This window comes from Haliotis rubra, unplaced genomic scaffold (genome assembly GCF_003918875.1).
Source record: "Haliotis rubra isolate DU_JTF1 unplaced genomic scaffold, ASM391887v1 Scf53, whole genome shotgun sequence".
NCBI classification, from domain to species: Eukaryota; Metazoa; Mollusca; class Gastropoda; order Lepetellida; family Haliotidae; genus Haliotis; species Haliotis rubra.
In genome coordinates, this window is record NW_025767224.1 from 1,607,782 (window position 1) to 1,631,900 (window position 24,119).

Below are 24,119 nucleotides of genomic sequence, written 5' to 3' on the forward strand. Positions count from 1 at the left end.
TCAAAATTGGAATTGTTGTTCCTTTACTGTCAATGTTGTATTGATTGCTGTACAATGGCAATGGCAGACAGGGTTAAGGTCAATTACAATAGTGTTGTGCTGAGAAGTGTCTGAACATATATTTACACAAATAACTCTCTCATAAGCTCGGACGTTTCCAGAGTAACGTTCTGTGGTAAAGAATTAAACATCACCCATTTCAGAGATCAGTTCGTCCTGATGATGTTAGCGTATTCACACGGGAGTAAACACTAGTATTATCGGAGATTTTCGTTTGCTGGGGAACTATAGGCCTGGGGCCTTTAATACCCTAATCAATGCCTCTTTAGTCAATTCAGATCTGGTCATTTGGTCACTTTGGGGATTGACGTAGTGTGTCTTTCGTGTACTCGCATAGACGGTAGTTGTCAACGCTGCAACCGACTCATATCGACCTCGATACTTCGAAAAAGCCTTTTATATACAAAATCAATTAGGAATCGCTTACTGACAGTTATTTCCCCATTGGATTTCACCAAAAGAGGCTGAAAGGTCCCCGTGGGACGAGTTCTCATCTTGTCTTGTAGGGATTGTGTGACTCGTGGCTGATGGAAGTGGATAGTCGACAGGTGATAGAGCGAGGGTAGATGGATAAGATAGTTATCGAGACGACCGCTATTCTGTTGTAGTTTTGGAGAGGTGTATAGGCCACCCCTGTCTTTTTATCTGTTTTTCATCTCCAGCCAAAACGAGCAAGAGAGAGAAAGTGCGAAAAGAATAGAGAGATATTTATGGAAAAAGTGTTGGTTTTTTTCACAAATTGTGTAACTTAATTTAAGAAATTTTTAACATTCAGATCACTTGGTAATAGCCACTTTCTGACGAAGGTTGAATTGATTTCCTTCGAAAATGATTTTTAACTTCGTGTAGATGAACAAGGATCAAGCTGATCTGTTTGTTGCTGTTTTTATTTTTGTTGGTTTTTTTCAGCGTGCAAAGGTATTTTGTCCCACATTCACTCGCCCAGTCAATCACTACCATACTCATCATGCACACTAGTCTGGGCCAGGGGAGGCCGGGGGGTCGACGACAATCTCAGACTGGCCCTGAGTATGTGCCTACGTTTGTCAGTACCAGTCTGTTCTCGAGGGTTTTACCAGTGTATTACACAACATATACCTGCATCACTACGAGTTTCCATGTCGCACCATGTCTCAATATAACTTATTGATATAACTAACGTCTGACCTACTTATACGTTAATCAAACCAACTCACTCACTCACTTCAAACACATTATACTATTTCGTTAATCAGCTGCGCGTTACAAGCTCGTTCAAGTGAGTGACTGAGCACTGAGTGCATGATGCTTTCCGCCGTAGTCAGGGATATCCCAGTAAGTGTAACAGATCCTCCTGGGGCCTATGTTCGGTGCTTTTTTGTTACGATATCCTCAATAGGTCTTAATATATCCGAAGACAGGTAGATGAAATTTAATCGTTTACCCCTTGGGCTGAATTTATTCTCGGACACTGTGTGTTGATCACTGGATTGCTTGGTCCAGACTCGATTATTTACAGACCGCCGCCACATAGCTGGAATATTGCTGAAGCTAAAGTCACTCACTCACTCACTCGGACACTGTACACAGTACAACCTTGCTACTGAGTCACATGCCTGAATCCAGCCCATGCGCTTCCAGTAGTAGATTATTAATGAGCAGTAATTGAGCCTCGGCGGCTCAGTCGTCTAAACACAAAGCTAACTCAACCCGCCAATTCATGTTCAAATTGCTTCAGAAAATTGAGGAAGGACGAAGTTGGTTGTCCCTCGAGTCGCCACTTTGCACGTAATTACAAGTTAGTGGTATAGTGTCCGCATCTCGCGGTACCTCCTGCTAGTGTCGATCAATGGACGCCGCTTGCACGTTACACGGAAGTAGGAGAGATGAGCCGCCGCGCGATCTCACCAACACTACTGTTAAAAGAAGCTAAGAGATGCTCGAGCCAGCAAGAAAACACGCCAGGAAATCTACACTGGTCCTCTCCGCGCTGCTATACTGGAATGCCTGTGGTGTTTTAAAATAGACAGATTACACTTCTTGCAAACCTAGCGTGTGCTGTGTCAGTGGCAGCAACGGAATAAGTTACCTTGGTCGGTGCCTGCAGCGATGCCAACTTATACCTAGACCAACAATGCACATGCACAGGTAAACAGCGTCCGGTGCTGCTCCAGGCTACACGTGGATACTTTACAACGTCTCGGAGGTGAGTAGTGTGACGAGGCAACCACGCCCTACATCTCGGGGTGCATGGGCGTGCATGATCACGTGTCAGTTTCTTGGCATGAGTTTTCTATGAAAAAAACATGTTTCATTCAGACCGTTTGTGTAGTGATTTCCATGTGTGGATACCTATATATGGTTCAAGGTTAGCGGTTTGAGTGCATGCTAACTACTTTGTGAAATAATATTACGAAGACATTGTTTGTGTTTGCGAAAATGTCATCAAACTTCAAAATTTTATTCCAACCCGTTTTTGATGTAGTTTTTTAAGTATGGCAGCTATTGCGTAGCTACCAAAGATTTGACCTTCGTGTAATGTAAATAGTGTATCAAGTAGCAAATCATTATAACCGGAGCGAAATAACCCCGCCGCACGAACATCTGCTCCAACGTGTTTTACAGATCGCCGTCACTACCTATAAAAAGCGTCGCCGCGGTGTCAACGTTATCATGGTTTATTTAGTGTATTGTCATAGATATCAACTCATCCACCAGCGTTCCTCGCCAAGACAGGTTCCAAATCGAGCACATATCGGCACCACACGTACTGGCATGGGTGCAGGACATAATGGCACGGCACCTGATACCTTTACACAAGTAAGGCGTGTATCTTTAACGCTGAAATGGTCGAGGAAATGCCTGTTCGAAAATGTCATTTCGATGCCAGTTCAAAAATACCATTAAGTTGCCTGTTCAAAAATGCCATTAAGTTGCGCCTTACAACGTATATTATATACGACCTGTACATAATAAATGGATCTACATGTGCCGTTAAAGTAAACATAAATACTCCATTATAGCAAGCTCGTTAAGCTCAAATCTAAAATCCTCCTCGCCCAGTTAATAGTTTCGTAAAGTGTTCCCTATCATCGGGAGAGCGACATGGACGAGATACTGTCTAACGAGGGAAGTTTGGCTTCGCTGCAAAACCCTGAGCATGGAATGCCTCATCCTCCCAGGTGTGTGGACCCCCCACCCCCCTGCTCCCCCATCCTTCCAGGTGTGTGAAAGGGGGCTCAGGTATTTTGTCCTGACAGATGGTCGGCGGTACAAATACTTCTCGTGCCTATTAATTGACTTTTCAACGAGAGAAATTCTCAAAGGTTTTCATGTGTACACATATTTGGTTGTGATATATATTAGATATGGCGTACAATAACATCGCTTTGAATATATACATGACAGCTCTACACTTGTCTCAACTCAAGGTATCAGAGTTCATAGGTGTCTCCCGATAACTGAAAATTATCAATAATCGTTGATAATCATTACGTGAAAGAGATGCACTTGTAAGGAACGGACTTTAACTATCCTGCACATTCATGAGCGCACATTCTGACCTTGACCTCCAGTATGCAGCAGTTATAGTAAGACGGGACAGAGAGTGCAATTGTTGAGATCTGCCTCCGCCGCTGTAAGCTAGGGAGGGTGGTGGAATTACCGCTGCTGACGCTGCAGTTTACACGTGCCCGTAAGCAGCATGCGGCAACCGCTTTACCTCGCTCACACAACCAATAAAACGTCTCGAAGAAAATAATCACGTCACGAAATACTCTGCCTCCAATGCGCGCTGTAACAAGGCACTTGTGCAGGACTTTTTTTAGCTCAAATTGTTGCCTTTTGCAAAGTCACGTTCTATGAATGTTGGAAAATATAGATTTTATTTCCAAATGAAAATAGCTTTATAATGTCATACTCTTTAATAAACAAAGAATTAGTGCAGCTGTTTATAGTTAATGTGAAGCATAAACACGCTGAAGGACCGACAGGTATTGTCAGTTTATATGCTGCTGAATTTCCGACTGACTACTACTGCTGCTGTTGCTGCTGCTACGACGACTACTACTACTCTGCTGCTACGACTACTACTACTACTACTACTACTACTACTACTACTACTACTACTACTACTACTACTACTACTACTACTACTACTACTACTACTACTACTACTACTGCTACTGCTACTGCTACTACTACTACTACTACTACTACTACTACTACTACTACTACGTCTGTTGTTACTACGACTAGTACTAATGTTCTGAAGTAAAGATACCAGAGTGTAAGTGTATGGTTATCTACTACTACTACTACTACTACTACTAAGTAGTAGTAGTAGTAGTAATAGTCCGCTTATTTGGCGCTCATATCCAGGCACATTGCCTGCTCACGGTGTCATAGGACACTATCGAACTTTCCGATACTTTTTCAACTCCCCAGGAAGCCTACAGCCATGCTGCCTGTTAGGCGCAATGAACTAAATACTCACATTGCCAGAACATCCTCACGGGTACCCTTTTTATAGCTGGGTGAACTGAGACAATGTAGATTTAAGTATCTACAACTACTGCTGCTGCTGTTGCTGCTGCTACTACTGCTACTACTGGTACCACTAGTACTACTACTACTACTACTACTACTACTACTAGTAGTAGTAGTAGTATCACTACTACTACTGCTACTACTTCTACTACTACAATATTGTATAAGTGTGTGTTTGCTGCTGCTAGGACTACTACTTCTACTGTTATTACTACTACAGCTACTACGACTACTACTACTACTACTTCTACTGCTATTACTACTACTGCTACTACGACTTCTATATACTACCAATATTACAGCTGCTATTAACAATACGCCATTTACATTGCGCTTTATTACCACACGGGCATTCCCAAGCTCTGCTCCTATTATCCCGATCGATGGATCAGTGTGTGCTCATTTCATGCTCTGCTCTCTATCGAGTATCCCAAGCCTGTCAGGTATATAAAGCCGCTGTTGTGTCCCCACTGACTGACTGACAGCTACATCTAATCAATAAGTCATATTTAAATACACGATCTCTGTTTACAATAGGCAAGACAATAGGTCAAATAACTGTCGCAGGTTATTATACTATGGACCTCTGAATAGGGTCACTGTTGAACGTCTTGAAGCCTGTCTTCAACCTTGGATCCAGAATAGACTCGGAAGCTGGCACTAATTCGGTGTTTCCAAATGGGTTCCAAACCATATTTGGTGCGTCTTTTAAAAACATTGCGCCAAGTCAGGTAGAAAAAATTGTCACTTTTAGATAGGCACAGCTGGCCGTCTAGTTAGAAACTGCCCATTCAGAAACTTCTCGAACGATCATACCTGTTATACTCATGTGTACAGCAAGGGCAGACTACTCCAATTCTACCAATACAAAACAATTTTGGAACGTTCTACTCGCTTCTTCTGACAACTGCTCAAATCCAGCCACTACAGCACCTGGCACCTTTCTGTAATAAGTCCAATTCATGATCAGCTGCCAGTACAATAACCAAATATACCATCAACTGTTTTAACCATAACTAACGTTACTTACACAGTCAAGCCACGTAATCGTGAATGCAGTGAAAAGCTTTCTTTTGAATGGATAACTTCAAGGACGAAAATGTACATAACACCCTCAATTAAAGAACATGCTATCTGAATGATTAGCAAAACAGCATTTGTGTACTGATCCATCAACCGACTCTGAAAAGAACATCCGTCTTTACCCCTGATGTGCTTGATCTCATGATTAATCTCTTGCAATGACAAGCTCTCCCTCATCAGTCACTGATTTCGTTCAGGCAGCGGATTGTGATCAGTGAACACTTCAATGGGATACTTTGTAGTGCCCGAATACACCTAAAAAGGTTGCACTGTCAATATGGAGACCTGTTTTTGTCTCGAATGTGGAGTATTTTTTCCGGTGCTTAGCAAATGTCTTTGAAAAGTAACGCATTGGGTGATCGATGTCGCTTGCATCTTGCAGTAACCAAACACCAGCATCACCAATGTCATTTGCATCAACTGCGAGCTTAAATGTTTTCTCAAATCTGTTGATTTTAAGACTGGATGTGTGTGGTTTAGTGTATTGTCATAGATATCTACTCAGCCACCAGCGTTCCTCGCCAAGACAGGTTCCAAATCGAGCACATATCGGCACCACACGTACTGGCATGGGTGCGGGACATAATGGCACGGCACCTGATACCTTTACACAAGTAAGGCGTGTATCTTTAACGCTGAAATGGTCGAGGAAATGCCTGTTCGAAAATGTCATTTCGATGCCAGTTCAAAAATACCATTAAGTTGCCTGTTCAAAAATGCCATTAAGTTGCGCCTTACAACGTATATTATATACGACCTGTACATAATAAATCCTACTAGTAGTAGTAGTAGTAGTAGTAGTAGTAATAGTCCGCTTATATGGCGCTCATATCCAGGCACATTGCCTGCTCACGGTGTCATAGGACACTATCGAACTTTCCGATACTTTTTCAACTCCCCAGGAAGCCTACAGCCATGCTGCCTGTTAGGCGCAATGAACTAAATACTCACATTGCCAGAACATCCTCACGGGTACCCTTTTTATAGCTGGGTGAACTGAGACAATGTAGATTTAAGTATCTACAACTACTGCTGCTGCTGTTGCTGCTGCTACTATTGCTGCTACTGCTACTACTGGTACCACTAGTACTACTACTACTACTACTAGTAGTAGTAGTAGTAGTATCACTACTACTGCTACTACTTCTACTACTACAATATTGTATAAGTGTGTGTTTGCTGGTGCTAGGACTACTACTTCTACTGTTATTACTACTACAGCTACTACGACTACTACTACTACTACTGCTATTACTACTACTACTGCTATTACTACTACTGCTACTACGACTTCTATACTACTACTTCAATGCTATTACTACTGCTGCTACTAACTTCTATATACGCCAATTTACATTTAACAATACGCCATTTTACATTGCGCACCACACCACACGGGCATTCCCAAGCTCTGCTCCTATTATCCCGATCGATGGATCAGTGTGTGCTCATTTCATGCTCTGCTCTCTATCGAGTATCCCAAGCCTGTCAGGTATATAAAGCCGCTGTTGTGTCCCCACTGACTGACTGACAGCTACATCTAATCAATAAGTCATATTTAAATACACGATCTCTGTTTACAATAGGCAAGACAATAGGTCAAATAACTGTCGCAGGTTATTATACTATGGACTTCTGAATAGGGTCACTGTTGAACGTCTTGAAGCCTGTCTTCAACCTTGGATCCAGAATAGACTCGGAAGCTGGCACTAATTCGGTGTTTCCAAATGGGTTCCAAACCATATTTGGTGCGTCTTTTAAAAACATTGCGCCAAGTCAGGTAGAAAAAATTGTCACTTTTAGATAGGCACAGCTGGCCGTCTAGTTAGAAACTGCCCATTCAGAAACTTCTCGAACGATCATACCTGTTATACTCATGTGTACAGCAAGGGCAGACTACTCCAATTCTACCAATACAAAACAATTTTGGAACATTCTACTCGCTTCTTCTGACAACTGCTCAAATCCAGCCACAACACCACCTGGCACCTTTCCGTAATAAGTCCAATTCATGATCAGCTGCCAGTACAATAACCAAATATACCATCAACTGTTTTAACCATAACTAACGTTACTTACACAGTCAGGCCACGTAATCGTGAATGCAGTAAAAAGCTTTCTTTTGAATGGATAACTTCAAGGACGAAAATGTACATAACACCCTCAATTAAAGAACATGCTATCTGAATGATTAGCAAAACAGCATTTGTGTACTGATCCAATCAACCGACTCTGAAAAGAACATCCGTCTTTACCCCTGATATGCTTGATCTCATGATTAATCTCTTGCAATGACAAGCTCTCCCTCATCAGTCACTGATTTCGTTCAGGCAGCGGATTGTGATCAGTGAACACTTCAATGGGATACTTTGTAGTGCCCGAATACACCTCAAAAGGTTGCACTGTCAATATGGAGACCTGTTTTTGTCTCGAATGTGGAGTATTTTTTCCGGTGCTTAGCAAATGTCTTTGAAAAGTAACGCATCGGGTGATCGATGTCGCTTGCATCTTGCAGTAACCAAACATCAGCATCACCAATGTCATTTGCATCAACTGCGAGCTTAAATGTTTTCTCAAATCTGTTGATTTTAAGACTGGATGTGTGTGGTTTAGTTTTTGTTTTTCTAAAGCTGCATGTCAGTAGTTCTTCCAAAGAGAATTTGTTTCTGGTAAGAGGAACCTCAGCATCAGATTTAGTTTTGTTTGCTGGAAGTTGGAAATTTACAACAGCATCTGCTTATAATTTGATCGGTTATACCAGACGCTGACCGACCAACTTGTGCCCGAGCAAGTTCACGTTTTGCTCGATTTACAGTCAAGTTTGCCAGGGATTGTTATCCAAATGAACGTCTTCAAACTGCAATGAATGACTTGAAGTGTCTTGTATATACCTTGATGGCCTGCTGTGATGTCATTGGTGAAATACTGAAAGGTGGCTGGCGCATTTTACAACCAAATTGTATAACTTTGTACCGATAGCATCCGTCTGGAGTATCAAAAGTAGAAATCTTGTTTGAACTTTCAGTGAGTGGGACCTAGTAATCCCCTACAAATTCCTGAACTTTGTTTCCAGCTACAAACAACCCATGCCTTCCTTCCACTTCTCGGTTTCCTAATACTATTTTTAAAGTGTAATGGAATCTTTCAATGCCCTTTGTGACGTATGATGATGATACGCATATGTTTTTGATCTGTCTAAAGTCGACCTTTGGTCAGACTGAAGAACTTGGGTCGGCCAAGCACGCTAAAAAATCTGGAACAAGTCCTTTACAATACCTTTCCTCTATGACATGACTTGTAATCTTGTACATGGTTGTCAACAAATACTGATTACCAGACTTAGTTTCAGACAAGGGATCATCATAAAAAATAGTTACCAAACTGAATGCTCCTCAAACGCTGGTATGTACTTCATAGGGGCAGGTGCAATTTCCTGGCTAGGTTTGTTTATCACCAGACATGCATTGCAAATCTTACAAACGCGTGACACATCCTAATGCGAATTAGGCAGGAGAAAAATAACTCTAATCTCAACACAAGTTACTTCCTCAACACCCAAATGACCAGCCACTGAAGTTCATGGGTCGAACTCATCCCTTGTTGACGGATTCACTGGGGAGCCACAAGCATCTGGCTAAACAAACTCGGAACAAAATACGGGTAATCTCAATGGGAGAAAAAGGTATCCTGAATAGCATGATCCATAAATGTGTTGTTGGAATTCTCCAGGGAGGTCGTGTTGTCTCAGATCAAGTCAGAATACTTCTGTTTCTGAAGTGATTCAGTGCTCTCAGAAGTATTTGGTTCAATGATAAGGTATGGATCAGGCAATACCCTGGACTTGCTCAGTCATTACCAACAAGCAGCGCCTTGAAACCAACTTCACCAAACCCTTTACCAAATCTGACTGCAAATCACAAAACGGAGAGGCGATCTAGTATCTCCACCAAAACGCAGCATTAAAGCAGCCAAGGCAGTGGACGACTTATTACACTAAATAATGGAGTGACCCAATGCCCTCCCAATATATATTCGGGTAAATATTATCTTTAAGCGGAACAAGATCTAACGAAATGAAACACATGTACTCCTCTTCCTTTAAATACACTCTACAACATCAATGTCCAATGCTTTTTTGGCCATTTCAAATTTGTTGTCAACTTCCTCCCTGAAAATAAAAAGGCCTAATCTGAGATTTTTATTCAGATCAAAGAAATTTTTATAATTTGGTGCTGAATTATTTTAGTTTCGAAATACCATTTCCCCCGATCTGAATTTTAGCTTTCTCTCACCTCTTGTATTTCTAATTCTTTCAATTCAATTCAGTTTTCTATTATTGCTTTCTTATTCCCTTTGAACTTCCATTTGCATCTTTTTCAGTTGGAATTTTCTAAAAAGATTTTCGAAAAGCCTAAGTATAATTATTCAAAGTTCCCTCTTTCACCAAATGTTTAAATTTCCTAAAATATTAGTTTTTCTCAATTATTATTTATCACCAAGACTATAATACATGGTTCAATATGAAAAATATATATATTTCAACAGCATTTTCTTCAAAATCCATATATATATAGTCATGACAAGTTTTATTGAGATTTGTTGATTACCATGCAGGGCTCGATTTAGTGCTTTGTTACTTGCACTGATGCTAGCCAATATTACAAAGTGCAACGTAGTTATTAGTCTAACTTGCACCAGGTGCAGGTCAATTTGTGAGTGGGTAAACTTCTGAATAAAACATCTAAATAATTCAATAGCATATTCCATTCATTACATATTACCATAAAAGCAGTGCAACTGGAATTTGACTGGTGCAACTAGGTTTTTATCTCAGGTTGCACCTGGTGCAAGTAGGTTATCATCTCTTAAATCGAGCCCTGCCATGTATACACAGTTGATATGAAGATAACCAACACGTACTGACAGACAGTTACATGCAGTTGATACGATGCGTTGTCTCCACTTACTGACAGACAGTTACAGTTGATACTATGCATTGTCCCCACTTACTGACAGACAGTTATATACAGTCGATACGATGCATTATCTCCCACTCACTGACAGACAGTTACAGCGGATATGATGCATAATCTCCCACTTACTGACAGACAGTTACAGTTGATACTATGCGTTATCTCCACTTACTGACAGACAGTTATAGTTGATACGATGCATTATCTTCCACTTACTGACCTACAGTCATATACAGTTGATACGATGCATTATCTCCCACTCACTGACATACAGTTATATACAGTTGATACGATGCATTATCTCCCACTCACTGACAGACAGTTACAGTGGATATGATGTGTAATCTCCTACGTACTGACATACAGTTATATACAGTTGATACGATGCATTATCTCCCACTCACTGACAGACAGTTACAGTGGATACGATGCATTATCTCCCATTTACTGACAGACAGTTATATACAGTTGATACGATGCATTATCTCCCACTCACTGACAGACAGTTACAGTGGATACGATGCATAATCCCCACGTACTGACAGACAGTTATATACAGTTGATACGATGCATTATCTCCCACTTACTGACAGACAGTTACAGTTGATACGATGCATTATCTCCCACGTACTGACAGACAGTTACATCGTATCCACTGTATATAACTGTCTGTCAGTACGTGGAAGATTATGCATCATATCCACTGTAACTGTCTGTCAGTAAGTGAAGATAATGCATCGTATCCACTGTATATAACTGTCTGTCACGTCGAGATTATGCATCATATCCACTGTAACTGTCTGTCAGTAAGTGGGAGATAATATCGTATCAACTGTATATAACTGTCTGTCATGGGGATTATGCATCATATCCACTGTAACTGTCTGTCAGTAAGTGGGAGATAATGCATCGTATCCACTGTATATAACTGTCTGTCAGTACGTGGGGGATTATGCATCATATCCACTGTAACTGTCTGTCAGTAAGTGGGAGATAATGCATCGTATCAACTGTATATAACTGTCTGTCAGTACGTGGGGGATTATGCATCATATCCACTGTAACTGTCTGTCAGTAAGTGGGAGATAATGCATCGTATCAACTGTATATAACTGTCTGTCAGTACGTGGGGGATTATGCATCATATCCACTATAACTGTCTGTCAGTAAATGGGAGATAATGCATCGTATCCACTGTATATAACTGTCTGTCAGTACGTGGGGGATTATGCATCATATCCACTGTAACTGTCTGTCAGTAAGTGGGAGATAATGCATCGTATCAACTGTATATAACTGTCTGTCAGTACGTGGGGATTATGCATCATATCCACTGTAACTGTCTGTCAGTAAGTGGGAGATAATGCATCGTATCAACTGTATATAACTGTCTGTCAGTACGTGGGGGATTATGCATCATATCCACTGTAACTGTCTGTCAGTAAATGGGAGATAATGCATCGTATCCACTGTATATAACTGTCTGTCAGTACGTGGGGGATTATGCATCATATCCACTGTAACTGTCTGTCAGTAAGTGGGAGATAATGCATCGTATCAACTGTATATAACTGTCTGTCAGTACGTGGGGGATTATGCATCATATCCACTGTAACTGTCTGTCAGTAAGTGGGAGATAATACATCGTATCAACTGTATATAACTGTCTGTCAGTACGTGGGGGATTATGCATCATATCCACTGTAACTGTCTGTCAGTAAATGGGAGATAATGCATCGTATCCACTGTATATAACTGTCTGTCAGTACGTGGGGGATTATGCATCATATCCACTGTAACTGTCTGTCAGTAAGTGGGAGATAATGCATCGTATCCACTGTATATAACTGTCTGTCAGTACGTGGGGATTATGCATCATATCCACTGCATGTAACTGTCTGTCAGTAAATGGGAGATAATGCATGATATCCACTGCATGTAACTCTCTGTCAGTACGTGGGAGATTATACACCATATCCACTGCATGTAACTGTCTGTCAGTAAGTGGGAGATAATGCATCGTATCAACTGTAACCGTCTGTCAGTAAGTGGGATGGGATTAGTCACACAATGTCACTATGCTGTTCTTGTGTCACCGTTCCAGTGACCTGTTCATGCTTTCAGCCACTGAATATTCTTGAATGGATCTGATTATGATGTGGACGTCTCATTAGCGAAGTGTGATATTGCCAGCACGACTTCAGGTGTTCATGCACATTTCATGTCGCATTTTATGTTCACTCTTCATTATGGGACCCGTGAAGACGCGTGATCTTCAGTAATCCATGCTTAGAGGCGATTAACAGGATCGGGTGGTCAGGCTAGCTGACTTGGTTGACACATGTCATCGTATCGCAATTGTGTAGATCGATGTTCATGCTGCTGATCACTGGATTGTCTGGTCCAGACTTGATATATATAGCCGCCATATAGCTGGAATATTGCTGAATGCGGCGTAAACCTAAACTCACCCACTCCCTCCCTCACTCATCAATGAAATAAGGATGTGCACCGAAGGGAGATAATCGTCACCTGGTACACTGACAAAGACGTAAAACACTTACAGTGGTCTGTATATGTTTCCCTCCAACCGGATGATGGGAGGTAGCCTTGCCAGGTTGAAATACATACACGTCCACATCAAGGCCGTTATTTGAACAAAGTTGACAGACCGTGAGTTTCGACTTTATTACCAGCATTAAATAAATAATGAAGGAATGCTTCCTTCGAGGACGGAAGCACTAAATGCACCTCAGATGAGATCCGAAATAGAAAATGTCTTAAAAGGGGTTTCCATCTTAACAATATAATCAATATTGCTAAATTGTACAGTTACGTTTTTTGTGCGAATATCGGAATTTTTTCTTCCCGCATTTGTGACCGAAGATAGGATAATGGATTTCTTAAAGTCTTGCCTCGTCGCTACACTGTTGTCTTTAATGTTGAAAGAACAATTCTCTTTTATGATATTGTTTCATTAAATTTTATACATTAAATTTTCTTGTAGAGTATTGAATTCAAAGGAAATATCGGTATTTGCATCCATAGAAACGAGAGAAACACTGCAACCTATTGATCACCTGTTTTGCAGATAATGAGTTCTGTAATTTGTTGAAGCCGTCCAAGGAGATGTATTATACTGCGCTATTGGCGACCGCCCCTACATCTACCTCCACATCGGCCGCCTGTCACTTGTCTTGTTCAACGTGTTTTACAAACACCTCTATAACATAGAAGATATTTACATACTATATGAACCTCAAGTATTTTAGCACCAAGTCCATGTTTGATCCGTGTGCAACAAACACCTAAATCGACGCCAAGCACTGCATTGAATCTCAGTAAAGGTTGTTGGGGTGAGAGACAAGACAAAGAATGTCACTTTAAACAATAGCTACTGTTATTGCTGCTGCTACTACTACTACTACTACTACTACTACTACTACTACTACTACTACTACTACTACTACTACTACTACTACTACTACTACTACTACTACTACTACTACTACTACTATACTACTACTACTACTACTGCTGCTGCTGCTGTTGCTGCTACTACTACAATATTTTATAATTGTCCGTTAGGACTAAAATAACACCGAGGTGATGTTCAGCACAAAACTGATGATAATTTAAAACATAAATAAGTCGTTATATTATTATGTTTTTAGAAATCTTACGTGGGTTTGTAGACTCATTTACAGAGTATTCTTATTCTTTGCAAGAACTGATCTTAAAACTCTCCCTGAACTGGCTGAGTGAACAGTTGTCTAATACCTAGGATCTGTCGCAGATGGTTGTAGTGCAACAACACCTAGGACCTCAAGTCTGTAGCAAAGGATCCCCAGGACATCATGAAAATGCTCCAGCTTTGACCAAAATGTTCTCTAATTTGTATAAACCTTTTTGTGACTATATGTATCTGGATATGAAGACAGACGTCAACTGGATCTGGAACCTCTCGCTAGAGACAGTCCGTCTGTTACATCGGTGATCAGTAACCGACGATGCCAACTTCCTCCCAAGGACAAACGTTCTCCAGCGCCAAGGACCATCCTCCCAAAGACAAACGTTCTCTGACGCCAAGTACCTCCGCAAGACAAACGTTCTGACGCGCCACTATCATCCCTGAGACAAACGTTTTCTAGCGCCAAGGACCTCCTCCCGAGACAAACGTTCTCTAACACAAAGTACCTCCCTAAGAGAAACGTTCTCCAGCGCCATTAAGACAAACGTTCTCTGATGCCAAGTCCCTCTCTGAAACAAACGTTCTCTAGCGCCAAGGACCTCCTCCTGAAGACATATGTTCACTAACGCCAAGGATCTCCCAAACACAGACGTTCTCTGACAGTTAGGATCTTCCCCTGAAGACAAACTGTCTCTGACAAATGACACTGATCGGGACACATACGTTCCAGACATAAAGGATCTATATCTTTGTGCATATCAAACACTACTTTGTCTTCCCCGATATTGTGTCAGTGCTGACAAACTGCAGAACAATGTCTGACTGACAATAACAAATGAACCAATGTCTTTAATGGTCAGATCTCAGATGTGAGGTTTAGACAACATTCGGGGTGTTTAGGTAGCTTGGCACACGTGGTGAAAGTGTTCGCTCGACATGGCGAGGACCCGGGTTCGATTCCCCACATTCCCCCTGTCTCATTGTCCTCTGCCATGACACTGCGGGAATAGCACTGAGCAGCGCTATCCATTCTCCCTGACCCCTTGACATTCGTTCATCAGTGAAACTACACCATTGTAATCCGAAGTATTTAATCTCAACAGCCTGGCTCATGGATCGGAAGCAGTTCACCTAATGCACTTGGTTAATGGGTCTGAAGCTGCTCACCTCAACACCCTGATTACCGGGTATTATAAACTGGTGACAGACAAATAGTCCTCCACGCTCATCCAGTAATACGTTGTCTTCAAGAACTGTGTTCCAGCCGTCACCAGACACATAACAACTGCATGTACTGTTTCACTGTTGATGTGTTCTGTTGTTCTCACTTCCACTACTTTAGTACTGAAGTAGTTCTCTCAGCTGCATAGTGACTGGTGGGGTAGCCTTGTGGTTAAAGTGTTGTCGTTCGTCACGCCGAAGGCCCGGGTTCTATTCCCTGCGTGGGTACAATGTGTGAAGCCCATTTCTGGTGTCCCCTGACGTGATATTGCCGGATCATTGCTAAAGCGGCGTAAAACCAAACTCACTCACTGTATAGTGACTGTACCTAGCTCTAATAAGTATGTAGATGCTCCAGTGTCAGATGCTGTCTCCTCTTCGTGTAGTAGCAAGCTGATATCTGTCACTAATTAAAAGTCAGTAGGTGTTACTCTAATTCAAGCTTTCAATAACATTTATAACGAATAACACGGGGGTTATTGAACATCGAATCTATGTCCGTATTCATCAGTACGGGTGTTATTCGTCCAAAGATTCAATGCGGAAACTTGCAATACTATACAAAACAACTGTTAGACAAATCCTTCACTGAATATGCGGTGTAAACCCCTAACACGTTCTTACCTCATATAAGCACACAGCGAAATGTTATATCACAGTCCATGGCAATACCTTGGCCTTCATGCAAAATTAAGTAAATATAAGTAAAACTAAAGGCTTAAATATACGTTAGAGTGCAAATACTCATTGTAACCTTAACAGGGACTGTCGAAGACATGGAGTGAGTGTGGGTTTACGCCGCTTTTAGCAATATTCCAGCAATATCACGGCGGGGGACACCAGAAATGGACAAATACATGAGCATATTGGTTGGTGTTTAACGCCATACTCAGCAATATTCCAGCAATATGACGGCGGTGAGTATATTGAGTTTAAAAAAGCTTTTATGGTCATAATCTTTGGAGGGTACAGACGAACATCTTCACATATGGGAAACACTTACGAAAATGCCAAAGATTCCCAGGTTCGATTCCACGTATACCTACTGTGAGTGATGCATGTTTCTTGTCTTATGGCTTGACTGTTACCATGTGTGGTTTGAAATCAAACTCACTCACTCACTCATGGCCAAACACAACTAAATCAACTTGTGGTGAGAGACGTAAAATCCAGTCCTATCATCCCCATGTAAATAGTGTCTGAGATTACATGAAGTACACAAGATATACCATGTCATATAATCAATACATTCGGTCCTGTAAGTCGGGATTGGTTTATCAGGGTTGGGGACTACATTGATTAACAACGATCTTACACTCCTACCTTGAAGTCAGGGGATAAATAATGATATCCCACTCCCACAAGATCAGTCGGTGATATTTGACGTTCTGGATATGCCGGGGTTTAATCAAAAGCTGGCTGTAATTGCTTGTCTTTCTTTGAAGCCGTTTCGCGGTTAAACATCTGAATCGGTGGAGCAATAGATGCTAGGGCGATTCAATACACGTGTATTTGATTTCAAACCTGTGCATATTTACTTGTTTCATTGAATTCTGTCAATGTGCAGCAAATCAAACGCGGCGTTATTACCCCGAATGCTTAATGATTATGTTTGGAATTCTTTATGACGAATAACTCGAGTGATTACAACAAAAAGTAATAACGGTCCGGCGTTGACGTTCGTGGCTGACTCTGAAGCTCTGTTACGCTAAAACTAAACTGACGGACAAAAGAAAGGTACACGTCGGTGTTTCCTGGTGGCTCAAAATGATACAGACACGAAATGGCTATTCGGGGTGCATTTGTTACGGATATCACAGCTGTATTTTGGGTCTTAAGCAGTGTTTCGGTAACATTTCAGCCAAGTTAAGTTTTGAACATTTATATAATTTGGGGGTCAAATCCTTTTTTTCAGGTGTATACCTTCTTTTGTCCTGCAGTAATATCGCCACTTTATGCTGAAAGGCTGGGTGCCAGTGCTTGATACTGAGATATACCGAGGATAGTGCGATGTATTATTTTGTCCGGATACTGCAGGTACCGATCTCTTTATCTGTACTTCGAGTCAGTATCAGTCCAGCTGGCTCTACAGATCGTGCGTTCGGAAGGGAATTGCTGAAAGTGCTGAAAGATTCACATAGCATTTTCTACCTCTCAAATTAGCTCCAAAATAAGATTATCTACTTCCAGATACGTTTTATTTTATTTCGTTTGAAATTAAAATTACAATTATTTTAACCAAAGTTCACTTTCTGTAAACTGGTAATTACGGATTATGGAGCTTTCATATAATTTCATGTAATTGATAAAAGCCCATCTATTTCCGAAAAAATGTTCCATTACAATTAATTAATCTATTTTAAAGTAGCTTTAACAAGATTTATCCACAATTAATCCGATTTTCCTGCTTACAATATATTTGTAAGAAATTTTCAGCTGTAAGGAAATGGTATCTTTAGACCTATGGGTACGGCCGTGTCATTGTATACAATTACATGCTTACTGTGTAATGTAGTGAGTTAACAGTGAGACGAGGACGTCCTGCACCGTATGTCCCGTTGCCCGTGGAACTAGCAAGAGACAACACTGTCTTCGTTGTATCTATGTCTAAAGCACGATCATTTTGCAAGAAGGCTCCGCTAACGTTTACACAGAGGCAGCATTGTGTTGCGTGATCCTTGCTTTCCTGGAAAGAAAACCTCATGGAGTTGTGCCAACGTAATGCCGTCATTTCCATTTATCTCCAACTATGACCCACTCAACTGTGTGTAAAAACAGCTGATTTTTAATAGTGCCTCACACACCGGCTGATGTGAACGAGGCTGAGGTGATTACAGAAGACCGCCGCTGGCAAACTTACAGGGATCAAAGTCCTTCAGTGAAAATCCTGATGAGTTCGACCCCCTTCCGTGCGTCGGCCGCGCCCCCGGCTATACGCAGTTAAGAGGAGGAGTAAACTGGCTAGGGTTCGAGATGAGTTCGACCCTCCTCCACTGCCTCCAGATTACAGACAATCCCGGTTGGAGGTTTTTTCACGACGGTCATTAATAGTTATTAGTGTAAGGTTGAATATGTTCAGGATATTTCTTTGTTCTACTGAAAGTCCTTTGAAATGAGTAATGACTCACTGGCTCGGATTAGAGAAAACGTAAAAAAGGGCTATGCTTTAGAATTTCATTATATTCCCAAAGTTTCTGAAGAAACGCAAACTTTTGATTGATTTGGATACCAGTTAGCTTAAATCTTCCTTTCAACTTTTAACCGTTAACCGAACTTTCATTATCCCTGGCTGCCCAATTGTCTATTACACCGCTATTCCCTTTGCTGAGTTACCTCCCTTAGCCATGTCAGGACACGAAGATCCTTATTCTGAGGCGTTTGTTCAACACTGTTATTAAGGTAACTAAACGACAAACAATCAGCTGACTGGCAACTTCCAATCTGTACCCTTCGCTAATAATCCAACATTATCTAGGGGATAAATTACAAGTTATTACCAGGTTGCCGCGGTGCCATGTGTTGACCCCGGGGAATCAGTCAGCCCAACATGTAGCCCATCTACGTGATGATTAACAACCAACGCACGGATATACGAATCGGTCAAACGTAAGTTCCAGTACTCACGGGGCGGTTGGGTAGCCTAGTGGTTAAAGCGTTCGCCGAAGACCCGGGTTCGATTCCCAAAATGGGCACAATGTATGAAGCCCATTTGTGGTGTCCCCCGCCGTGATTTTGCTGGAATATTGCTAAAAATGACGTAAAACCGTACTCACTCACTCACTCACTCCAGTACTCAGGCCAGTGAGCGTTGACCAACAGCACTAGTGGGTTACCGTTATTCTGGGAACTGGGCACAGGTGACATGTTTCAGACAGAGTGATGGAGTGGTAATCAGCAGCTGTTTGAGGACGACGTTCGACGTTGACGGAAGTGTCTTTGTGCAACGGCACAGCGTGTAAACGATGGGATATGGTATTTCTGGCTTTTGTTGTGCACGTTTTGTCCTCTAAAATGCACTTGAAAGGGCAGGCAGATTTTTTTTATTGTCTCTTTACGCAGTAATTATTTCTTGAGGCAGTTATTGCAAGAGGAGGCACTCCGAGGATTGTGGCGAGAGTTTTGCAGTGTTGAGCGGCCTGCTGATTACGCTTGAGCAACATGGCTGAGAGACGCAAGGCATCAGAGTGCCTGAAATATATAATCAATCACTCTTGTTGTAACACAACTTATATTTAGGACCACCTCATAACCATAACATCTTCAAACAAACTTCAAATATTGAGTAAGGTCATGGTCACCATAACATGGACAAGTGTGGGTGTATTGGCAGCTATACACGCAGGGCGTATTTGCAGTTATAGATGCAGGGCGTATTTGCAGTTATAGATGCAGGGCGTATTTGCAGTCATAGATGCAGGGCGTATTGGCAGTCATAGATGCAGGGCATATTGGCAGCAATACATGCAGGGAATATTGGCAGCAATACATGCAGGGCATATTGGCAGCAATACATGCAGGGCGTATTGGCAGCAATACATGCATGGCGTATTGGCAATCATAGATGCAGGGCGTATTGGCAGTCAAAGATGCAGGGCATATTGGCAGCAATACATGCAGGGCGTATTGGCAGCTATAGATGCAGGGCATATTGGCAGCAATACATGCAGAGCATATTGGCAGCAATACATGCAGGGCATATTGGCAGCTATAGATGCAAGGCATATTGGCAGCAGTACATGCAGGGCGTATTGGCAATCATAGATGCAGGGCGTATTGGCAGTCAAAGATGCAGGACGTATTGGCAGCTATAGATGCAGGGCGTATTGGCAGTTATAGATGCAGGGCGTATTGGCAGTCATAGATGCAGGGCGTATTGGCAGATATAGATGCAAGGCATATTGGCAGCTATAGATGCAGGGCATATTGGCAATCATAGATGCAGGGCGTATTGGCAGCTACAGATGCAGGGCGTATTGGCAGCTATAGGTGCAGGGCATATTGGCAGCTATAATTGCAGGGCGTATTGGCAGCTACAGTGCGGGCATATTGGCAGCAATACATGCAGGGCGTATTGGCAGCTACAGGTGCTGGGCGTATTGGCAGCAATACAGGTGGCAGCTTCAGATGCAGGGCGTATTGGCAGCAATACATGCAGAGCGTATTGGCAGCTACAGATGCAGGGCGTATTGGCAGCTATAGATGCAGGGTGTATTGGCAGCTACAGATGCAGGGCGTATTGACAGCTATAGATGCAGAGCGTATACGCAGCTACAGATGCAGGGCGTATTGGCAGCTACAGATGCAGGGTGTATTGGCAGCTACAGATGCAGGGCGTATTGACAGCTATAGATGCAGGGCGTATTGGCAGCAATACATGTACATGTAGGGTGTTTGGGCAGCAGTACATGCAGGGCGTATTGACAGCTATACATGCAGGGCGTATGCAAACAGCTTATGTTGACAGATAATAACTGAGGAAGGATTTTAACAAGCAGACTGTCAGGACACCAACCAACGTTTCAGACTGGAGAATAGTGATCAGACAAATAAACCGTGGTCACAGAGTTTTGGTAAGGGAACTGCTTACAGGAGACGGTTTTGTGAAATGACTTTGGTTCGCACCAACAGCGAATATATACTTCATATAATTACTCCCAGCAGGCGGTGTTACAGGTTAATGAAGCGGAAGTTCCGCCTCACGTAATAGATTGCTAGAGGATAGGTTGTTTCAGTGTCCTATATTATCTCTCGTGTATTTAGCATTCAACAGAAACTGTTAGAACGTTTCTCAATTACGTCTCCCACGTCACTCAAAAGGTAAGACCAGTTTTTAAAAAATAATAATTGCAAGACATATATAAACAGTGCGATGTTATTAATTATATGTGCGAATTAAGCTGAGTTTACACTTTGAGATGTTTTAAGTCTGTTAGTAATTTCAATCGATAACCATTACATAATTCCCCTAAGCAGCGCTTAGTTACATCCCATTACTCATTACGTCTATTCTTGGGTAGGGCTCTGGCAACCGGTGCATTCAGATCACACATGGCCTGGGTTCGAATCCCGTGATGTGTACAGTGCGTGAACCTAAAACCATGATGATGGTGTAAATCCAGCCTCTAAACTACAGGGATAGTGTGTTGCATCAATTAGTATCCGTTTCTTACTGTGTTAACATGATATATATTTCAGAGCATGCAGTAAGCAAGGATGTCCTCACTTGACAGTCCCCCGCATGAGGAGGTGGTGCTCTCGGAGTCTGGAAACATGTTCCCGGCGGCTGTGGTGTGGAAGGTGAGGCAACACCACCGAGATTGTGTTTCTATGACGCTGTTGATGAAAGGTTGATCTTCCCCATGGATGTTAAAGTGCAGAATAGGTCCCCAGTAACTCTTACTTGTCACATAATGCTGCCTGTATGTAGTAATTGTAGTCACACAGTGTGGCCTTAATATCTGGAATTATCCCCATAGGAGCTGATCGCTCATCGTCTGCTCAAATGGCAATACACCGCCTCAATAACACGTCGTATCGTTTCCAAATACTGATTTGTACCATGGGTCTGTAGCCCCACAGTACCTATGAGAATATAGAATGGAATATCGGGTTTAGAACTAGCGAACTCTCACCTGCACTGTATGTGTAGGAGGTACTGGGGACCTTTCTCATTTGGGATCACAGTAAGGATAAGGAGTACTGTTCGTTTGCTTATATTCTAGACGTTCCGTTGGGAGGAGGGGTTAGCCCAGTTGTTAATTGTGTGCTCGTTAAACTAAAGACTGTATATAACGAGGAAAATGCTTGCCCTCGTCGCCTGTAGCTCGACTGTTGCCTACCACAAAAGGCAAAGTGAAAGCCTCCTCACTCACCCACCCACCCATTCATCCACTCACTCATCCACTCACTCACTCACTCCACCCACTCACTCACTCACTCACTCACTCACTCACCCACTCACTCACCCACTCACTCACCCACTCACTCACTCACTCACTCACTCACTCACTCACTCACTCACTCCACCCACTCACTCACTCACTCACTCACTCACTCACTCACTCACTCACTCACCCACTCATCCACTCACTCACCCACTCACTCACCCACTCACCCACTCACCTACTCACTCACTCACTCACTCACCCACTCACCCACTCACTCACCGACTCACCCACCCATCCACTCACTCACTCACCCACTCACCCATGCACTCACTCATCAACTCACCCACGATATAGCAGAAGTGACTGAATATTTCGAGTAAAGTATGTTGTGTTGCAGGTGAACCTCCTCATCGCCTTCACCATCTGGATCATCCTGATGAACGGACTCCTGGTCCTGGGGCTGCTCAAACGGAAGGACCGTCGCAACAACACCTACAACTTCCACATCATCAACCTTGCCATGACCGACTTCCTGTTTGGCTGCACTGTACTTCCGGTGAAGGTGGACATGTTTGTAAATGATGAGTGGAACTTTGGCGCGGAGATCTGCCAGTTCTGGCTCATGATCGACAAGCTCCTGACGACGGTGTCCATTCTCATTGTGTTGGTGTTGGTTGCAGAAGGATCTGTTGACTTAGCTATCCCAGACCTCAGTCCAGGGTCCACACTGCCTCTGTGGGCTGTACTCATCGCCGGACCATGGATCATTGGAGCAGCGTTCATCATACCATTCTTCCTGTTGCGGGCTGACTTCAGCAACATACCTGACTGCAGGGCACAGTTTTCCGATCTGGAGTTTGTCATTCCACTTGTCACGTTCATAGTTCCAGCCGCCGTGGTGCTGTGTCTCGCGCTTGTTATAATAATCATGTTGTTCCTACAGCGACCCCCGGCGGCAATCATACATTCTCAGGAACGGCGTAAGACGGTGCGACAGCAGACAACAGCGTCGTGTGTGATCTCCGTAGTGTTTGTTCTTATGTGGGCGCCGTATGGCGTCACACAGTTCTTGTCAAGTCTGAACCTGGGTAGTCATCCTTCCTTCAGCCTCATGCTATGGGTCGCCTACGCAAACTCCGCCATTACGCCTCTTCTGTGGCTCATCCTCCCTGACGTGAGACGCGGGTTCCGAGACATGTGCTGCTGCTGCTGTTACTGTTGCTGCAGATCAAGTGACCCAGAGTCAATGCCGCGACTGGACGGGTCCAGCATGAGAGTGATAGAGAACAAGTACTTTGTGTCGGGCAGACTGAGCAATATCCAGGAACATGAGAGTCAGACATTTGTGTGACCCCTCAAGGTCATGTCCAGCAAGGTCATGAACCCCGTGTACAGGGCTGTACACCTATACCGACTATTGTGAATCTGTGTTGTGAGAAGCTTCTATGATGGATCTTACACTATATTGGCTGGCATGTTGTGTATGTGACTACACACCCCTACGACGATCGCTCGTCACGTTTTGTATCCTCGAATGTGTCACTGTTGTCGTGCATTACAATAAGATGTGTTGTGAGTTGTGTGAGTGTTAGATCAATTATGCATGTAACTTCTAAAACTACAACGACACACAGACGAGCGGACATGCAACAGCAGACCAACCGGTCTGTCGACTCC

At 42.7% G+C, this 24,119-nt stretch overlaps 1 protein-coding gene across 1 annotated transcript; it reads left to right on the plus strand.

Annotated features, from left to right (window-relative positions):
• The first annotated feature begins 1,744 nt into the window (after positions 1-1,744).
• Positions 1,745-24,119, plus strand: LOC124252982 (beta-1 adrenergic receptor-like). Its single transcript, XM_046686695.1, has 3 exons — positions 1,745-2,245; positions 21,751-21,852; positions 22,840-24,119. The coding sequence occupies exons 2-3, from the start codon at positions 21,769-21,771 to the stop codon at positions 23,791-23,793; spliced, it is 1,038 nt and encodes a 345-aa protein (XP_046542651.1). The 5' UTR covers positions 1,745-2,245; positions 21,751-21,768; the 3' UTR covers positions 23,794-24,119.